The 16,083-nt window shown below is 31.4% G+C and overlaps 1 protein-coding gene across 3 annotated transcripts; it reads left to right on the top strand.

The window, feature by feature from the left end:
- The first annotated feature begins 7,185 nt into the window (after nt 1-7,185).
- On the top strand, nt 7,186-15,916 carry LOC143202201 (popeye domain-containing protein 3). 3 transcript variants are annotated; one of them, XM_076413525.1, is made up of 8 exons: nt 7,186-7,367; nt 9,804-9,893; nt 12,204-12,344; nt 12,396-12,577; nt 12,667-12,798; nt 13,409-13,516; nt 15,168-15,432; nt 15,569-15,916. In XM_076413525.1, the coding sequence occupies exons 1-8, from the start codon at nt 7,241-7,243 to the stop codon at nt 15,796-15,798; spliced, it is 1,275 nt and encodes a 424-aa protein (XP_076269640.1). In that variant the 5' UTR covers nt 7,186-7,240; the 3' UTR covers nt 15,799-15,916. The 3 variants fall into 3 exon arrangements, with proteins under 3 accessions (XP_076269640.1, XP_076269641.1, XP_076269642.1); XM_076413526.1 differs by having other exon boundaries at nt 15,519-15,916; XM_076413527.1 differs by lacking the exon at nt 9,804-9,893.
- The last annotated feature ends 167 nt before the right edge of the window (nt 15,917-16,083 follow it).

The raw sequence follows: 16,083 nt of genomic DNA, 5'->3' as shown, positions 1-16,083 counted from the left end.
TTGATGTTCTTTGACGGTTTGTATATATAATAGAGATCTCAAATGATAATTTAATTCAGTATGAACTTTAAATTTTATATCTTCATATATAGTCTATTCAAAGTTATTCTGTACAAACGTCAGCTAAATTTGTGACGTCAAAACGTCGCAATGTTGCCGCATCAACTTTGAGTTTTAGTTCAGTTTGGTTTTGACACACAACAAAATTCTAATCTAAATAAAACAATTGAACAAAAATATTATCAAATATAATCTATTTTAACATTATAGTATATCTAAAAACTACAGTTACAGTACAAATACTTACATAGTTTATAGGTTAGAGTTCTAACCTCTTACCAGTATTGACTTCAAAAATATTTCATACGCCTGACAATCGGATAACTTTTACAGGCCGAATATGCGAATTGACATGTTCGAACAAATCAGACAGCATTGTGTCTCTTTTTAACTAGAATAAAATGAGAAAGAAAATATTATCTGATTCTGAAACGAATTTACAAATCGCGGCAGGAAATACATTAAACATCTTGATGACGTATGTAGGTATACATTCGGCCTTTTATTACGTAGTTATTGTTTTTATTTTTAGTTTTTGGAAACACTGCTCTAATATCATATGACACTGCCTAATATTTAGTCAATGATTTGTGACTTTTAGTTATCTTTAAGATGACGGTATTATATACAAGTGCAGCTATAACCTCTTGTTCTACATTTGTTGTATATATCTAAGGTTAAGACGATGTAATTCACCCCAGAGTTATTTTATTTTGGTTCTTAGTGTATTAACAATATTCATAATTGTTTTGTTCAATGTTGTACAACCTGAAAAATAAGAAAAGTGAGATCATTATCATGATCTATCAATGGCCGGCATTTCTCAACTAATATACGGTGCTGTTGGTGCTGCAGGTCTTCTTGTTTTAGTTTATGTCTTTTTCGGAGGTACTTGTTGTAAGCTGTGAGGAATTCGTTTACCTTTCATTCGATAGATATATTCAAGTAATTTGCTTCTCTGAATTTGTTCCTCAAGGCGATAATAATAAATAAAACTGGTCGAAAGGAACGGATTTTAATCTTGATTATAATATTTCCCCTCTTCTACACGCACCATCTTAGAGAAGCAGAAGCTCCTGCAGCTTGGGTGTTTCGACTTATTACTTCAGAAATAGATGCCACTTTTTCTCCTGTACTACTGATCCCAAGTACTTGAACTTCTGCATATTATTTAACTGGATCCCTCCTTTGAAATTATTAATAGCAGACGATTCGTTATCTGCCAATACTTCATTAATCTCAAGTCATACGCTAGAAGCCTCAATATCTCTATCAGCGATTATGGCGTTATCAATAGCAAATATCAGATAGGTTAAGAAGTTTGTAACTTCATACTAAAAGCCATTCCTATTTTGAAAAACTTTTCGCATAATTGCATCCGCTGACATTTCCGACAAGCAACGCAGAGATTATATTTCTTTGGCGAACATTGAACACAAATCATTTCAAACTCACACACAGCTATAGAAACTATCAAAAGACGCCTGAAGAAGTGTAATTTAATTATTATTATATTAACAAGTTAATAATTAATGTAATAATAAAATGTTTAGGATGATGGAGCTACGATCTACTCCTATGTTGTATTTTAGTACATTTCACATAGTTACTGACAGAAAAACCCAAGTTTAGATAACAACGTGCCCGGTTAGATATGAATGTTACTCTTTTTGTTATATATGTTGAGGAAACCAGTACAAGAAACTTGATCAGCTCTGTTCAGATTTAAAGTTAAAACAGAATGCAGTAGATATCGGTCAGTTATAGTGATGAAGAGAAGATTTAATGCTGATGAAGTTTTGCTAACATAATTAAGAAAACACTTGTGATTTTGTGAAGATAGTCCTCTGGTTGTTATGAAAAATTTATTGAAGATTCAATATTATTACTGGGTAATAATTATTAACAAATTGATGGCAATTAGGATTTAATTAAATTATCCAGGTGAAGTTAAACGGACTTAATAACCGCGATTCGTGGAATTATAGTGCACAAATAACTCATATTCAGAAACATTGACTACGCATTGTAATAAAAAATCAAAATAATTGCAAAATATATAACTTTATTTGTTTAGGTGTACATATATATTTATGGGGTTTGACATTTTTCCCATTTTTTTTTTCGGGGGTTGCACGTGTTCGTAAGGATATTAAACAGGATTTTTGTAATAATGCCCGTTCTGGCTTATACTTTATATATTTTGTTAGAATTAATTATTTACAAATCACTCATAGAGTTCAGTTGCTGATAGATAAGACCAGATAATCACTGCCACATATCGTTTAGATATACGTAATTAATTTTTTTCTTAATATTCTTAACTGGTTATTGCCCTGCTACTGCTACTGAAATTGTGTCAACAGAATGTGATTTTGTGTGTTCGACAAACATATTTATCGAGGTTGGTGGCTTTTATTACAAAATAAACTTTAGGAAAACGGAAAAACGGATGGCGGAATCCTGTAGCGTGAAAGCGAATTTCGTAGAAAGGACGGCGGCATCCTCTTTATCTCTAGCGGTTCTACTTATGAGACTGATTCAAAGTTAAAAGATGGCCCTATCCGAACAAACTCGTAACATACCAAATGTAACTTCAAAATTTAGTTTTCACACCAACTTATTATTTTTTTAATATCATAAATATAGGTCTATAGATGTTCGGGATTTTAACAATTTCAATTTGAAGATAGATATGTCTGATATATTTTTTAAATGACCATAATAGCCGATATAATTTTGACTTCTTATATCTGAAAACATTTTTGATTGTAAGTTAATTCTCATAAGAGATTACCTACCTAACAAATGTAAGACATTGCTGTGAAAAATTATAAAGTATTTCCAAGTGAATAGTTATTACTTTTCCCTAATTTCTTTCTACGGCACGTCTCTTAAAGTCATCGAAAAATCAGCTCATATTCATCACGAATTAAGAAAAATATAATGAAGTTATAAGATATTCATTGAAATTCATTGAACATTTATTGAATCGTAATAGAAAGTAAACATAATAGTTTTTACGGTCTTAATATATATTATTGTCGTGCTACTAAATCATTTTGTATCATTTTGTAGCATTTCTGTTTGTATTAAATAAACCAAGTTGTTTCAACATACTTCCAATAAATTATAATCTATAATGAATAATCGATAGTAATCTGTCATGATGCCTCTCTTGTGTTTAGGATTAGACTCTGTTTCAGATCATCATTCTCCTAACTGTATTAAATTGTATTACCTATCCTGTCTTATCAATGGTCTATATAGATCGATAAGAGTATCCAGGAATAACATTTTAACTGTAACTTTAATTATTTTGCACTAAACTTTTTTGAAACTCTTCATTAATAACTTTAATAAAAATTCAAATTTTATTTCTTTTAAATCCTTCGTTCAGCCACGGGCAGTACTTCTTTACTAAGAAATCCCTCAAACAGTATCCCTCAAAATTAATTCATATTCTTTATATTACCTAAACAACCTATTAATTAATATTTCTTGATAATATCCATCTTAATGACACGTTGGGTCGATTTTCGTGGATTAAGTTGGAATATTTAAATTTTTTTTCTTATTGATGAAACACGTTTGCCAAAACAAGTTTCAAGGCAATCGAAGCAAAGTGCTAGGAAAGAGACTCTTTAAAATTAATTTTTATTATATAAGACCATCTATGAGCTATACTTTAATTAACTATTTTGCGTTGAAATTTAAAAATGTTCATTTTTTATTACTGTTAAATAACATCGCTAGTTAATCTAAATAAAATATTTTTTTGTTATATAAAACAAATGAACAAACATGCAGGGGGATTGGTAACACTGTTATTCAGATTATGGAAATTCGCTCTCAACATATAGATGTTTATAGTTTTTTTTTAGGAACAACAATCTCAATTATTAAGCAACTCAACGTTGGTCACTCAACAGTCTATCACAAATAAACCCTAGTTGATAAAAAGGCCGCAACATTTTTAAAATAACAACTAGTTCATGAATATGTTTATACTTCAATATTTGACTTAATATTCTAAACGTTCTTGACGCTTTTACAATTTTCGAAATCGTTCGAAATATTAGGGATAATCTACCACCAAAGCCGTTAGAATTACATACTTATCATACATCGATTAGGGGGCTATTTTACGGGCCAGTTGCAATGTTTTAAGATTAAAAAAGATTAGAGCTTGTTCCGCAGCATCAGATAGTATTGTAGCGGACATTTAGAGGAGCAGGTGGGGCGAATTCGTTTTGCGTACAAAGCCTTGCTACAAAACGACCCTCGCTATTGTGAGATTCGGCGTTTAGTTTTAAATACATTAGCGATTAGCCGGAAATAAAAATCAAGACAAAAAATAGGTCATAGATGTTCGTATAGTTACAATTACTCCAAACGTTAAGATAAGATTAACGTGGGTAACTCCTCAATCAATTGGCTTCGCGAATTGCCAAAGAGTAATATCCTCAAAAAGTGTTAATATAACAAACTAAAATCTATGTATGCCATAAAGTGAGCTACACTTGTTTCTAATTTATTAAATATTTTTAAATAGTTTAAGTATATTTATTTGATATTTTAGCAGGTGAATATATATGTTCTACTGATATTGTATAGTAAGAAATAACTTTTCAGTACATTTTCAGGTCATTCGAAGATGAGGGTGTACTTTCTTCATTTTTTCAATTAAACTAAAATCAAAATAAACCATCATGAAAGATCACAATCGATTTCAATTGTAGGCTTTAAGAAGAATATTGTAAAAGAGATATTGCATAAATACCATCTCTCTAAACACTCTATGTATCAGTCACATATTTCTATCGATGGCACATGGTTTAACTAACTAGATAAGTTTTCTCCAGAATAAACTTCAAAGATAAATCTCTGTTCCTGCATTCAATTATTAAAATGTATTCAAATATTTACATTATTAAACATTTATAAAACTTTTGTATTAAAAAAACGTTTAAACTTAATTCACAATTTGTACAACTTATTAACATAATACTAAATAACAGCAGCAGAATTTATTTTTCCTTAAAGTTTGCAGTTTATATTAGATGGCCAAACATAAAAATATTTTTGTAGTTCAATAGACAGTGTTATACAGTAATGAAACTATCTTTTGATGATTCTAGTTGTGATGCTTACAAAGAAATTCTTGAAGAAACTGATTATTATAGATCAGTGGTATTGTGGTAGTTATATTCTGAGATGGTAGAGATGAGTTCTGGATTATAGAGTTATTTATGTAAAACAGCTGTACCACAAGGGAGTGTACTGGGACCAATGCTTGATCTACTTTAAACTTGTGATATACCACAAATGGAAAATATCACGATGGCTACATTTGCTGATGATACTGCGATTATAGCTGTCGGAGACAATAGTGAAAAAGCCTCACGAAATTTACAACAGGCAAGTGACAATATAAATAATTGGACACAAGCTTGGAAAATAAGAATTAATGAGAGTAAATCTGTACATGTGCACCAATTCACCTATAAACAGACCGTACAAGCACTAAGAACATTAAATAACACTATCATTCCATATAGCAACAATGCTAAATATCTCGGAATGAATCTCGATTCAAAACTTCGCGGGAAGGAACATACACAGAAGAAAAAAAAAGAACTGGAATTGAAATATAGGAAAATGTACTGGCTAGTTGGAAGAAAATCACAATTATCAGTACATAATAAATTGCTATTATAAAAACAAATATTGAAACCTATATGGACATATGGAGTTCAATTATGGGGATGTTCTGTAAAGAGTAACATAAATAAAATACAAATTTTTCAGAACAAAATCCTGAGAGGTATTGTGGGTGCACCCAAATACTATAGGACTTATTACCTACATCAAGACCTTCAGATACCCGCAGTCAGTCAAGAAATCAAGATAATTGCAAGGGGGCATGAGGAAAGACTCCATTCTCATACGAATATTGAAATATTGTAACTTTTGGATACCACCAAAACAGGACACAGACTCAAAAGAATCAAACCATCTGATCTTGTGTAGTGTTATGTAGTGAGGTGCATATATTAGAAAATTCAGCCGTGACATGTATAAACATTATTTCACCAGAGACTGAGTTAGGGCCGATGGGTCCTCTTAGTTATTTACCGATATTTAAGTTAGCATAAAGACAAATTGTAGGTTAGACGGAAACGACTAGTAACAATATATTAATTTAATAATAAAAAAAATTATGTAAAAGTCTGATTGGATACAGCCTGTTTGTAAACCATACTAATGTATTTAAAACTCAGATGTGTAAAACGAATAAAAGTCCTATGTTAATAAAAAGTAATCTTGAACAAAACGCAATATTCAGCTTCTTCAAACTTTAACATTTTTATTTCAATAATGGGTATACATTCCTTTATTTTCCACATGTTCAATCAGCCTCTTTCGAAACGCTTCATATAGATTTTAACATAATGTTAATTCAACAATGTCCACTCATCTGAGAGGGCATTTTTAGTTGTTCAATATTATTAAATTGTTTGCCTTTTGAGTACACAGCACGTACTAGCCTACCCCAACAATAGCTGACCACTAAAATTTGAATACTATGTTCCAATAAATACTTTTTAACAAATTTCGCAGTGTGAACAGCAGCATTGTCTTGTTGAAAACTACGTTTTTTAACGGCAATTTTCATTACATCTTTAGTTAACTGTTCGTCAATAAATTTAATATAACTTTTATACTACTATTTGTTTCCAGAAATGAATTTTTTTTATGACTTTCGTTCAAAACATATAGCAGCCTAACGCATGACACAGTCTACCCAACCCTCCGTGACTTAACGTCTACGATAGTATTATTTATACTCACTAAAGCCACCTAAACTCAAATTATTTTGTACCAAAAGATTCCATGATGTCACTTTTTAGCTCTGAGGTGTTATAATTATTATTTAATTATTGACATTGTAATATTGTTAAACCAGAGAGGAGTTGTAATAGTGGCGACATCTTCTGCGGCGTCAATATACTAAGCCAATCCTAAACATCATTTACCGTATTTCAACCCCCTAAAAATCGATCCATGTCTTTTTACCGTAACAGTTCATGCGCAACTACCCTCACCCACTGTCATTCTGAACCAGAAATAAGAGATTCCGCTGTACGACATAATGTCCCAGTAAAGTTTAACAAAAATGCCATCCGACCCTGACGTTGGTCTACAACCGAATGAGGACAGACCTCATATCCTCTTTGTTAGTCCCGGTGGAAATCTGTCATGGCCTGATAAAGATCGGAACATCAGTTATCATATTCCTTCTGGTAAGGGTTACATACAAAATTCATAACTATACTGAATGTTTAATGTTATTATTTATAGTAAAAGTGGTATTGAATCTTATTGGCTTTATATGTGTTAAAAGTTTCTATATTTATAACATATAAGAACTTTAAAAATATATAATAAGGAAATGTAATTTGGTTTGTAAGAGAGTAAGTTTAATTATCTATAATTAGATTTAAATGCAATGAAGACAATTAACACACACACAAATTGCTGATTTATTGTTTAAAGTGTTGATTATACATTTCATTTTCAGTTAGTAATTTTTTTTATATATCTGATTTTCAACATTCATATTTTCCTTTATTAAAATTATATTTATTCTATTACAGTTCTAGAGTTTCTTCTTATTTAGTTATTTTATTTATTTTCATTGGTTTTATTAAGTATTTTTTTATTTATTTTAAAGTCTCCTTTTACCAACTATGGATTTATCTGGACTAGGCCTAAAGTTTAACGTGGACTCCGAACCCCGGTCCTTGGCATTAAGCCTACCGCCGACTGGCGAGTGACCACCCAACTTTAGAAATCATCCCAGAAGACATCCGGTCTTACTCAGCCTGGTTACTGGCGCCACTGGGATCATTTTCCTTGTCGGATTTTACACTCTTACCTAGAACATTCACAAATTTTAAACAATCACAAACATAAATTTACGACCATGCCCCAGCAGGATTCGAACCCGCGTCTATCGCAACAAAAGGAGGACTGTCCAATCGCCTTTACCACTGCTCCAACAAGCTGGCTTTATTAAGTATTAAAACATTTCAGTTTCTTTTATATATATATATATATATATATTTTGCTAAAATTAGTTAATTCTTTTAATAATACCGTGAAAGAGATTCTAGTCTAATCCTTAGGTAGTTTATCTTTTTAGCAGCACTTGCATTGAAAAATAAACTATGTTAGTATTTTTTTAGTGAAACGATGATTTTCAATCAATACAAATGAAATCTTGAGACCTAAGGTACCAGACTTCTTTTCACATATATAAGTCTTTATACATATGATATTTTATATCACCTGTTACCCTTCAAACGGATTATATTATGGCGTCAATAAATAACAGGTCAATTGAAAAGTCGTCGGCCTGACACACATCGCTACTAGAATTAAATCCATATATTTTTAGTTAGCCCTAACTTTGACAGCTGTCGGATCATTCATTTTGAAAAAAAAGAATAAGAAGGAATTTTGCGTGTTGATAAAATATTGCATTTTGAAGGTAAAAGAATACAGTTGATGCAGAAACTTGGCTGGATGCCGAGTTACCGGACATTGCCCCAAGAAAATTAACCAGCAAAGATTGGTAATGCTAAGCTTAGACGTGGTGAAATGAGCACCGAAGACGGTGAACGCAGTGGACGCCCAAAAGAGGTTGTTACCCACGAGAACATTTTAAAAATCCAAAAAATGATTTTAATAAATTGAAATAGCAGACACACAATATTTGGGTATGAGAAAGCTCTGTGCAAAGTGGGTGCCGCCCGAGCTGACTTTTGACCAAAAACAACGACGAGTTGATGATTCGGAGCAGTGTTTGAAGATGATCAAGCCAAGATCAAATCCAATAGACAGTCATCCGATTGGACTCCACTACGCTCCAAAACGTGGGAAAATGCAACAGTCGGCTGGCAGGGTTATAGCGTCCGCATTTTAGGATGCGCATGGAATCATTTTCATTGACTACCTTGAAAAAGGAAGGACCATCAACAACGACTACTACATAGCATTATTGGACCGTTTGAAGGACGAAATCGCTGCAAAACGGCGGCATTTGAAGAAAAAGAAAGTGCTGCTTCACCAAGACAATGCACCGGGTCACAAGTCAATGAAAACGATGCAAAAAATCCATCTATCAGCCGTATTCTCCAGATCTGGCCCGCAGCTACTATTTCTTGTTCTCAGATCTCAAAAGGATACTCACTGAGAAGAAATTTTCGTCGATTGAAGAGGTGATCGCCGAAACTGAGGCCTATTTTGAAGCAAAGGACAAATCGAAGTACAAAAATGTTATCGAAAAGTTGGAGGTTATGTTGAATAAAAAAACTAATTTTTCCAAAAAAAATGCGTTTTACTATGGTAGGCCGGGGACTCAATTGACCTGTTAAGCATTAGAAAAACCAAAATAACTTTAAAACAGTCTTACACACATTGAAGTTTAATAATTCTACAAGTATATGTCTCAAATTTGAACTTTTTGTTTGGTATGGCTGATTCACCAGCAACGATAAATCGGCAATTTTTAAATTGTTTAGACATGATTGACATCTAACCAATATTTAACTTAACACTATACATATATCCAACATTGTAACAATACTTAAGTCTCAATAATATGTATTATTAAAATAGTAATAAAATAAGAACGATTCAAACTTAATAATAAAGTGTCACATATTTTTATGCAGTCTGTGATGAATTTTATTACACCACCGAAGGTCGTAAGTTTAGTGACGTTGTCAGGAAGGTTTTTGATGTCTTTTTCGCTAACTCAACAGGTACTTACCAGTTAATAAATATACACAATAAATTACTCACTCAAAGACATCAAAAAATACTGAATCAGAGTTAGTAGGGTAGATATTTGCAATCAGATCATTAACGAACTTGTTTACGAATTGTTCGATGAACTAAATTTTTGGAATGGAGTTTGGGTAATGTAGTGTGCTGTATTTCTGCTACGAATATTTCATTGATGCGGCTACTATTTTAATTTAATGACTTACGATATCATATATTATTACGATCAAAATAACAACTCATTGTAAATGGAAGTCATTATTTTAAGTAGTAGTACGTACATGTATAAAGTGCAAAATTTAAATTAGATAGGTAGAAATATAGTACTAGTTTATTTTATTTCAGGACAATTAAAATTTAATAATATTTTATGCAAACTATACTCAATTAAAAACAACGGAAATTATTTTTTTAAAGAAACAATAAACAAGCTGACTGTAAAGCTTTATTCTTTTGAATCCTGAGGAGTGTTTTTTATCATACGCCACCAAGAGATTGTTTCTGCTTTATAGAATGGTTCTTAAACTCTATAATCTATTCGAAATAACAGTAAACTATTGCCTATCACAATTTATAGTAAATTAAAGTTTTAAAATTAGACAATATCTTCCTTCTCATTTGATTCTAGTTAAAAAGAGATACAATACTGTTTGATACCTTCAAACATGTAACCGGATCAGAATACAAAATTCGTCTGGTTGTCAAACGTCTGCAAAATTCTTCAAAACACTAGTAATAATAGTTACAGGCCATATGCCGATAAACGTCGTTTTGGTGCTTTTCTTGTTAAGATAAATATCGAATCACTCCTTATTATTACTCTGACTGAAAATGACGGCGTCTATAATCAGTTACTTCGAACAACTTCGTACACAGTGAAGTCAAAACGTAACAGTGACAGAATGGAATTTTGTGGATTGTGATCCAATGCTGACACATACGGAAACAAGGAGATGAGTGTAGAAATAACTAAAAGTAAATATATAATTAATATAGGATAACTGTATGAAAACTCGTGTAATCGTATGAGGAGAAAGGAATATTAACTGTTTCGCAGATATGGAAAATATATAACGAAGAACTAAATCTAATTTTACCAAGAAATTTGTCCAGAGGTAGTAACTGAAGAAACTAAGTAGAAATGTTATCAAAATGGCTTTAAAAGGAATAACTGCATCTAACGAAACAAAAACTGAATGTATAAAGGTAAATATGCTTTCTGATGAAAGCTACTTAGGTATACAATTGTTAACTAGGTGCTTAAGGCCTCTAGGGTATACCACCACATAGAAAACGCGCCTAGAAGTTTCTATCTTACAGGTGGTATGGAAAAGAGTTCACTACACAAAACAAAACACAACCCTAACTTACAAACTATTATGATAGCATAACTAACTACGATTTAAGTCCTTCAATAGTATATGTATTGATGTACTACAAGGTTAATATAAGTTATATTTGATAGCATTCTTTTTGTTTAATTATTTTATTTAGATTAGAATTTTGTTATTATAAAGGCCAAAATGGACCAAACATTGCGATGGTTTGACGTTATAAATTTAGATGACGTAAGTTTACTGCATTATTGAATAGACTATATATAACATTTCTAATAAAGTTATCTAGTCTTTGGTACTATTCATTTGGTACTATATTATTTACATTATTGCCAAAATTTTTTTCATTCTTCGTTCAAACGTTCCTATAAAGGTATCCACAGTAGACAATTAAACCCTCATATTTTATTATACTTATTTTTAATAGCTTTTTGGAGCAGCAGTGTTACTGCAAAATTATTCAGCAGTATTTATATATTCTTTAGCATCAAAATATACACGATTCCTTGAAATGTATTAATGATATACGTATTTTTATTTTACAAAATTTGCGTCAACATATCCAATCTCATATAGTTTGATTTTAAAACTGAGTATAGTTTGCAAACAAAAATATGTATATAATATAAAGCGATATATATATATATATATATATATATATATATATATAAAAGATTGTTATCTTAAACAAAAATAAATACATTTCGATGATTTATGATCATGTTATTTCAGCCAGCATTTAAGATAACAATCAAATATCATCCCAGAATATTTTCAACTTGTTAATACACATTATATTAAAAAAATCGATTTAATTGCTTGCGCTTCTACAATAATTTAGTTGAATTGCAGAATATTTTCAAAGTAGATTTAAAAACATTGCCACATTTTCCTTATAGTGTTATCTTATAGAACTAATTAAGCTAAAATTTTCGTAATTATCTTATCTAGGTACTTGGTGGCCTTGGTGTGATTACTGGAAGGATCCACAACATATTTTGTATCAGTTAGCCAATGTTTGTTTTGTATTAGCCTATTCTTCGACATGTTCAAAGAAAGGCGTGTTGTTTATGCATTGCTGGTTAATATTTGGTAATATAATATGATATTGTGTGAAGTATAAACTGTACAGGCAGTTTTTAGGACTCATGTTGTTCTCGACATGGGCGTGGAATATTATTTGTGCTCCCGATGTTTTTACCTGGAACTTTGCCTTTATGCTAATGAACATGGCACAAGTTTTTCATATTTTATATCAATTAAGGCCGGTGAAATTTGATCCAGAACTTGAGGAGGTGTATCATACCTTATTTGAACCATTCAAGGTAAATAATTCTGCCAAATTACCAGCTTTTTCTTTTACTTTTTCTTACAACTATTATTATATAGAAATGATAATCCAATACAATTTTAGTTATCAAGACTACAGTTTAAACGTATGGTTAGTCCAGACTTTGCTCAAATTATGTCCCTTCATGCTGGTGAAGCTTATGCTGTTCAAAATTTGACTCGAACAGATCGACTAGGACTTCTCCTGTCAGGAAAGGTAAACAGTACTTTGTAAAAAGTAACCTCAGCTGGGATTGTGAATTAATTTCATAGGATATACATGTCAAAGTTTTATCTTGGATTTTATAGTGCTAATTTTCTATTTTTCAAGAAGTTTATCTCCAGTTTCATAAATGCTAGAATGGTATCGAGTAATCAAGCGCAACAATGGTAAAAATACGTGAGTATTGGTTCCCACATGATGTCTATAAAATTGGCGAAGAATGCTATGTTGAAATATATTCAAACATAATAAATTGAAATTTAATGCCCAATGAAACCGTTACGTGAGATATATAAAGTAAACTTGTATGAAACTCACCGTATTTACAATGCATTGTCCCTTCTGACTATCCAATTCTTGCTACAAGTATTATTTGAAATTTTACGAAAATAGTAAAAAGTAAACAGAAGCATCTATAGCCGGAAATTTCTTTTTATGATATTAAATTTGAAGAGAGACTAAAAAGTTAGTGGCTAGTGACAGTACTTCTTAAATTAATTCGCACTCCTTTGCAGTGCAACTAAGTTATAAAATATCAAAAGAGTTATCAATGTTAGTTTAGTCATAAAATGTTTAATGCTATTTCTTCTTCTATATTTTATAGGTAAATGTCTTGTCAGATAATCAGTTTTTACATCCAATACTACCATGCGAGTTTATGGACTCGCCAGAATTTGAATCAAGCAGAAATACCGTAGATGACAAATTTAAGGTAAATATCAAAATAATACATTAATATATCTATTATAATTGGTGTTATAAACTGAATAGGTCCATACAGATATTATATGACTCGATCATATCGCTTAATATACAGTAGAAAGTATTTTCAGTCATGATATGTAATGAGAGCACACTTATTTCTTAATTAATAAATAAAATGTTTTGTAAATAAAACGTTTTGTAATATGAGAAGGAAGTTGAAACTATTGAACTACCTAGCTTCAAAAAATTCTGCTAATATTGATCATTATCATCTGCGGATAATAATCCTAAATATTTCTTTGAATAACTAGATCTGTTACAGTCATAAGATGTCGTACATCACTCACTAAGATGAAAGTAAATCTGTATATGTACAGTGCACCTATAAACAGACCGTACAACCACCAATAACATTAAATGACACTATCATTCCATATAGCAACAATGCTAAATATCTCGAAATGAATCTCGATGCAAAACTCCGCTGGAAGGAACATATATAGAAGAAAAGAAAAGAAGTGGAATCGAAATATAGGGAAATGTACTGGCTAATTGGAAGAAAATGACAATTATCAGTACATAATAAATTGCTATTATATAAGCAAATATTGAAACCTATATGGACATACGTAGTTCAATTATGGGGATGTTCTGCAAAGAGTAACATTAATAAAATACAAATTTTTCAGAACAAAGTCTTGAGAGGTATTGTGGGTGCACCCAAATACTATAGGACTGATTACCTACATCGAGACCTTCAGATACCCACAGTCAGTCAAGAAATCAAGACAATTGCAAGGGGGCATAAGGAAAGACTCCATTCTCATACTAATATTGAAGTATTGCAACTTTTGGATACCACCAGAACAAGACACAGACTCAAAAGAATCAAACCATCTGATCTTGTGTAGTGTTGTGTAGTGAGGTGCATATATTAAAAGATTCAGCAGTGACATGTATAAACATTACTTCACCAGAGACTGAGTTAGGGCCGATGGGTCCTCCTAGTTATATACCTAGATTTAAGTTAGTTAAAAGGACAAATTGTAGGTTAGACGGAAACGACTAGTAACAATGTATTAATTAAATAATAAAAAAACACTCACTAAGAAGACGCCCTAGGAACTGTAGTAGTTTATAGTTTCGTCTAAACAGCTCTAAATTTTATTTTCTTTATAAAATTCTTACCTAAATGTTTCTACCTAAATGACCATGGTATAACTTCTAGCTATATAGTTAATTTAGTTAAATTGAAGATACTTTCCAAGACTTTGGAATTCCACAGACCAAAGCCTTTTTCAGAACTTATAATGGTGTACAGTTCAATACTGATGATCAGTCGTTCTAATAAAAAAAAAACAAAAGATAAACAAGAAACAAGAATATAAGAATATCAAGTGACAAAGAAATAGCATGATATAATGCTATATTTACCATATTCAATTCTTGAAACCCCATTGTAATTAGATTTGAGACCATTCATTAATCGTTAAATCGGTTTAATAGAGTAATAGTTTGACAGTTGAGGATATGTACGTCAGCCTTTTGTTATGTTTTCTGAATCATTTTACCAGCAACTAAATATGTACAAAAATGTATAAGAATAAAGGATAGTTAGTATCTATATTACTAAATAGACGGTATCATTTTTGTTGCAGGTGTCCATAGTAGCAGCAAGCTCGTGCAGATATCTCTACTGGCAACGTTCATCGTTGGAGTATCTTTTCGTGAAAGACACGTACATAGCTACCGTCCTTACCACTCTAATTGCACGCGATATAACCACTAAACTTTACGCTATGAATAATAAAATTGTAACCGCGAAAGGATCTCATCTAGATATCAGACTGCCGAGCATAACATCGTCGCTGACGTCAGGCGGCGAATATAAAAGCCCGATAAGAACGAAAAAGGCAAATGGAGGTGAGTCGAATTTACGAATAAAATCGCGAAAAGTCGAATTCCGCGAATACCATAAATTCCGCTAACATTAATTTTCACGCTTCCAGGCGTCTCAACTTCATATTTTATCGACCTGATCTTATTCCTGCTATTACAGGTGTGTGTAATTCATCGGTGGAAGCTTTCTGCAATGAAAATGCCAATCCCAAGCCGAAGATATACGATAGGTTTAAAGAAAATGGGAATATTTCGCAAACTTGTTACGTGAGTGAGATGGAACCCTTAACAGAGCTGCCATCGTCAGACGACCTGACGTCAAACGATGTGGAAAGCTGGTTGGAGACCAGTTCCAAGTATCACAGCTGTGAAATTGTCGATATGGATTAAGTTTATTCAGATATGGTATTTATATACAGAGCTAAATGTTAATTTATTGAGTATTTTGTAAAGTGGAATTTTATATTTATTATAATAGTGATTAAAAAATAAATAAATTTACTTCTAATAGTTTTTTTATATCTAAAACAGTAAACAAGATTTAATCAAGGCTGGTAAAATCTAATTACAGTCATTGAGGATATTTTATGAATCTAGTATGAGTAATAAATGTTTGTGACACTAAATTTATTAAAATATAATATATACAAAAGCTTTTTCTGCAATAAAATGATG

Source organism: Rhynchophorus ferrugineus, unplaced genomic scaffold (assembly GCF_030347505.1).
Source record: "Rhynchophorus ferrugineus isolate W39M unplaced genomic scaffold, kcgeb_rfMv2 rfM9, whole genome shotgun sequence".
NCBI classification, from domain to species: domain Eukaryota; kingdom Metazoa; phylum Arthropoda; class Insecta; order Coleoptera; family Curculionidae; genus Rhynchophorus; species Rhynchophorus ferrugineus.
This window is presented reverse-complemented; position numbering and strand designations above follow the sequence as displayed.

Bases quoted from the DNA above. Each gene is read 5' to 3' on its own strand.
- LOC143202201 (XM_076413525.1), top strand. From the start codon at position 7,241: ATGCCATCCGACCCTGACGTTGGTCTACAACCGAATGAGGACAGACCT. The intron at 12,345-12,395 runs GTAATATAATAT...GGCAGTTTTTAG, and splicing joins GCATTGCTGGTTAATATTTG to GACTCATGTTGTTCTCGACA. The intron at 15,433-15,568 runs GTGAGTCGAATT...CTGCTATTACAG, and splicing joins AACGAAAAAGGCAAATGGAG to GTGTGTGTAATTCATCGGTG.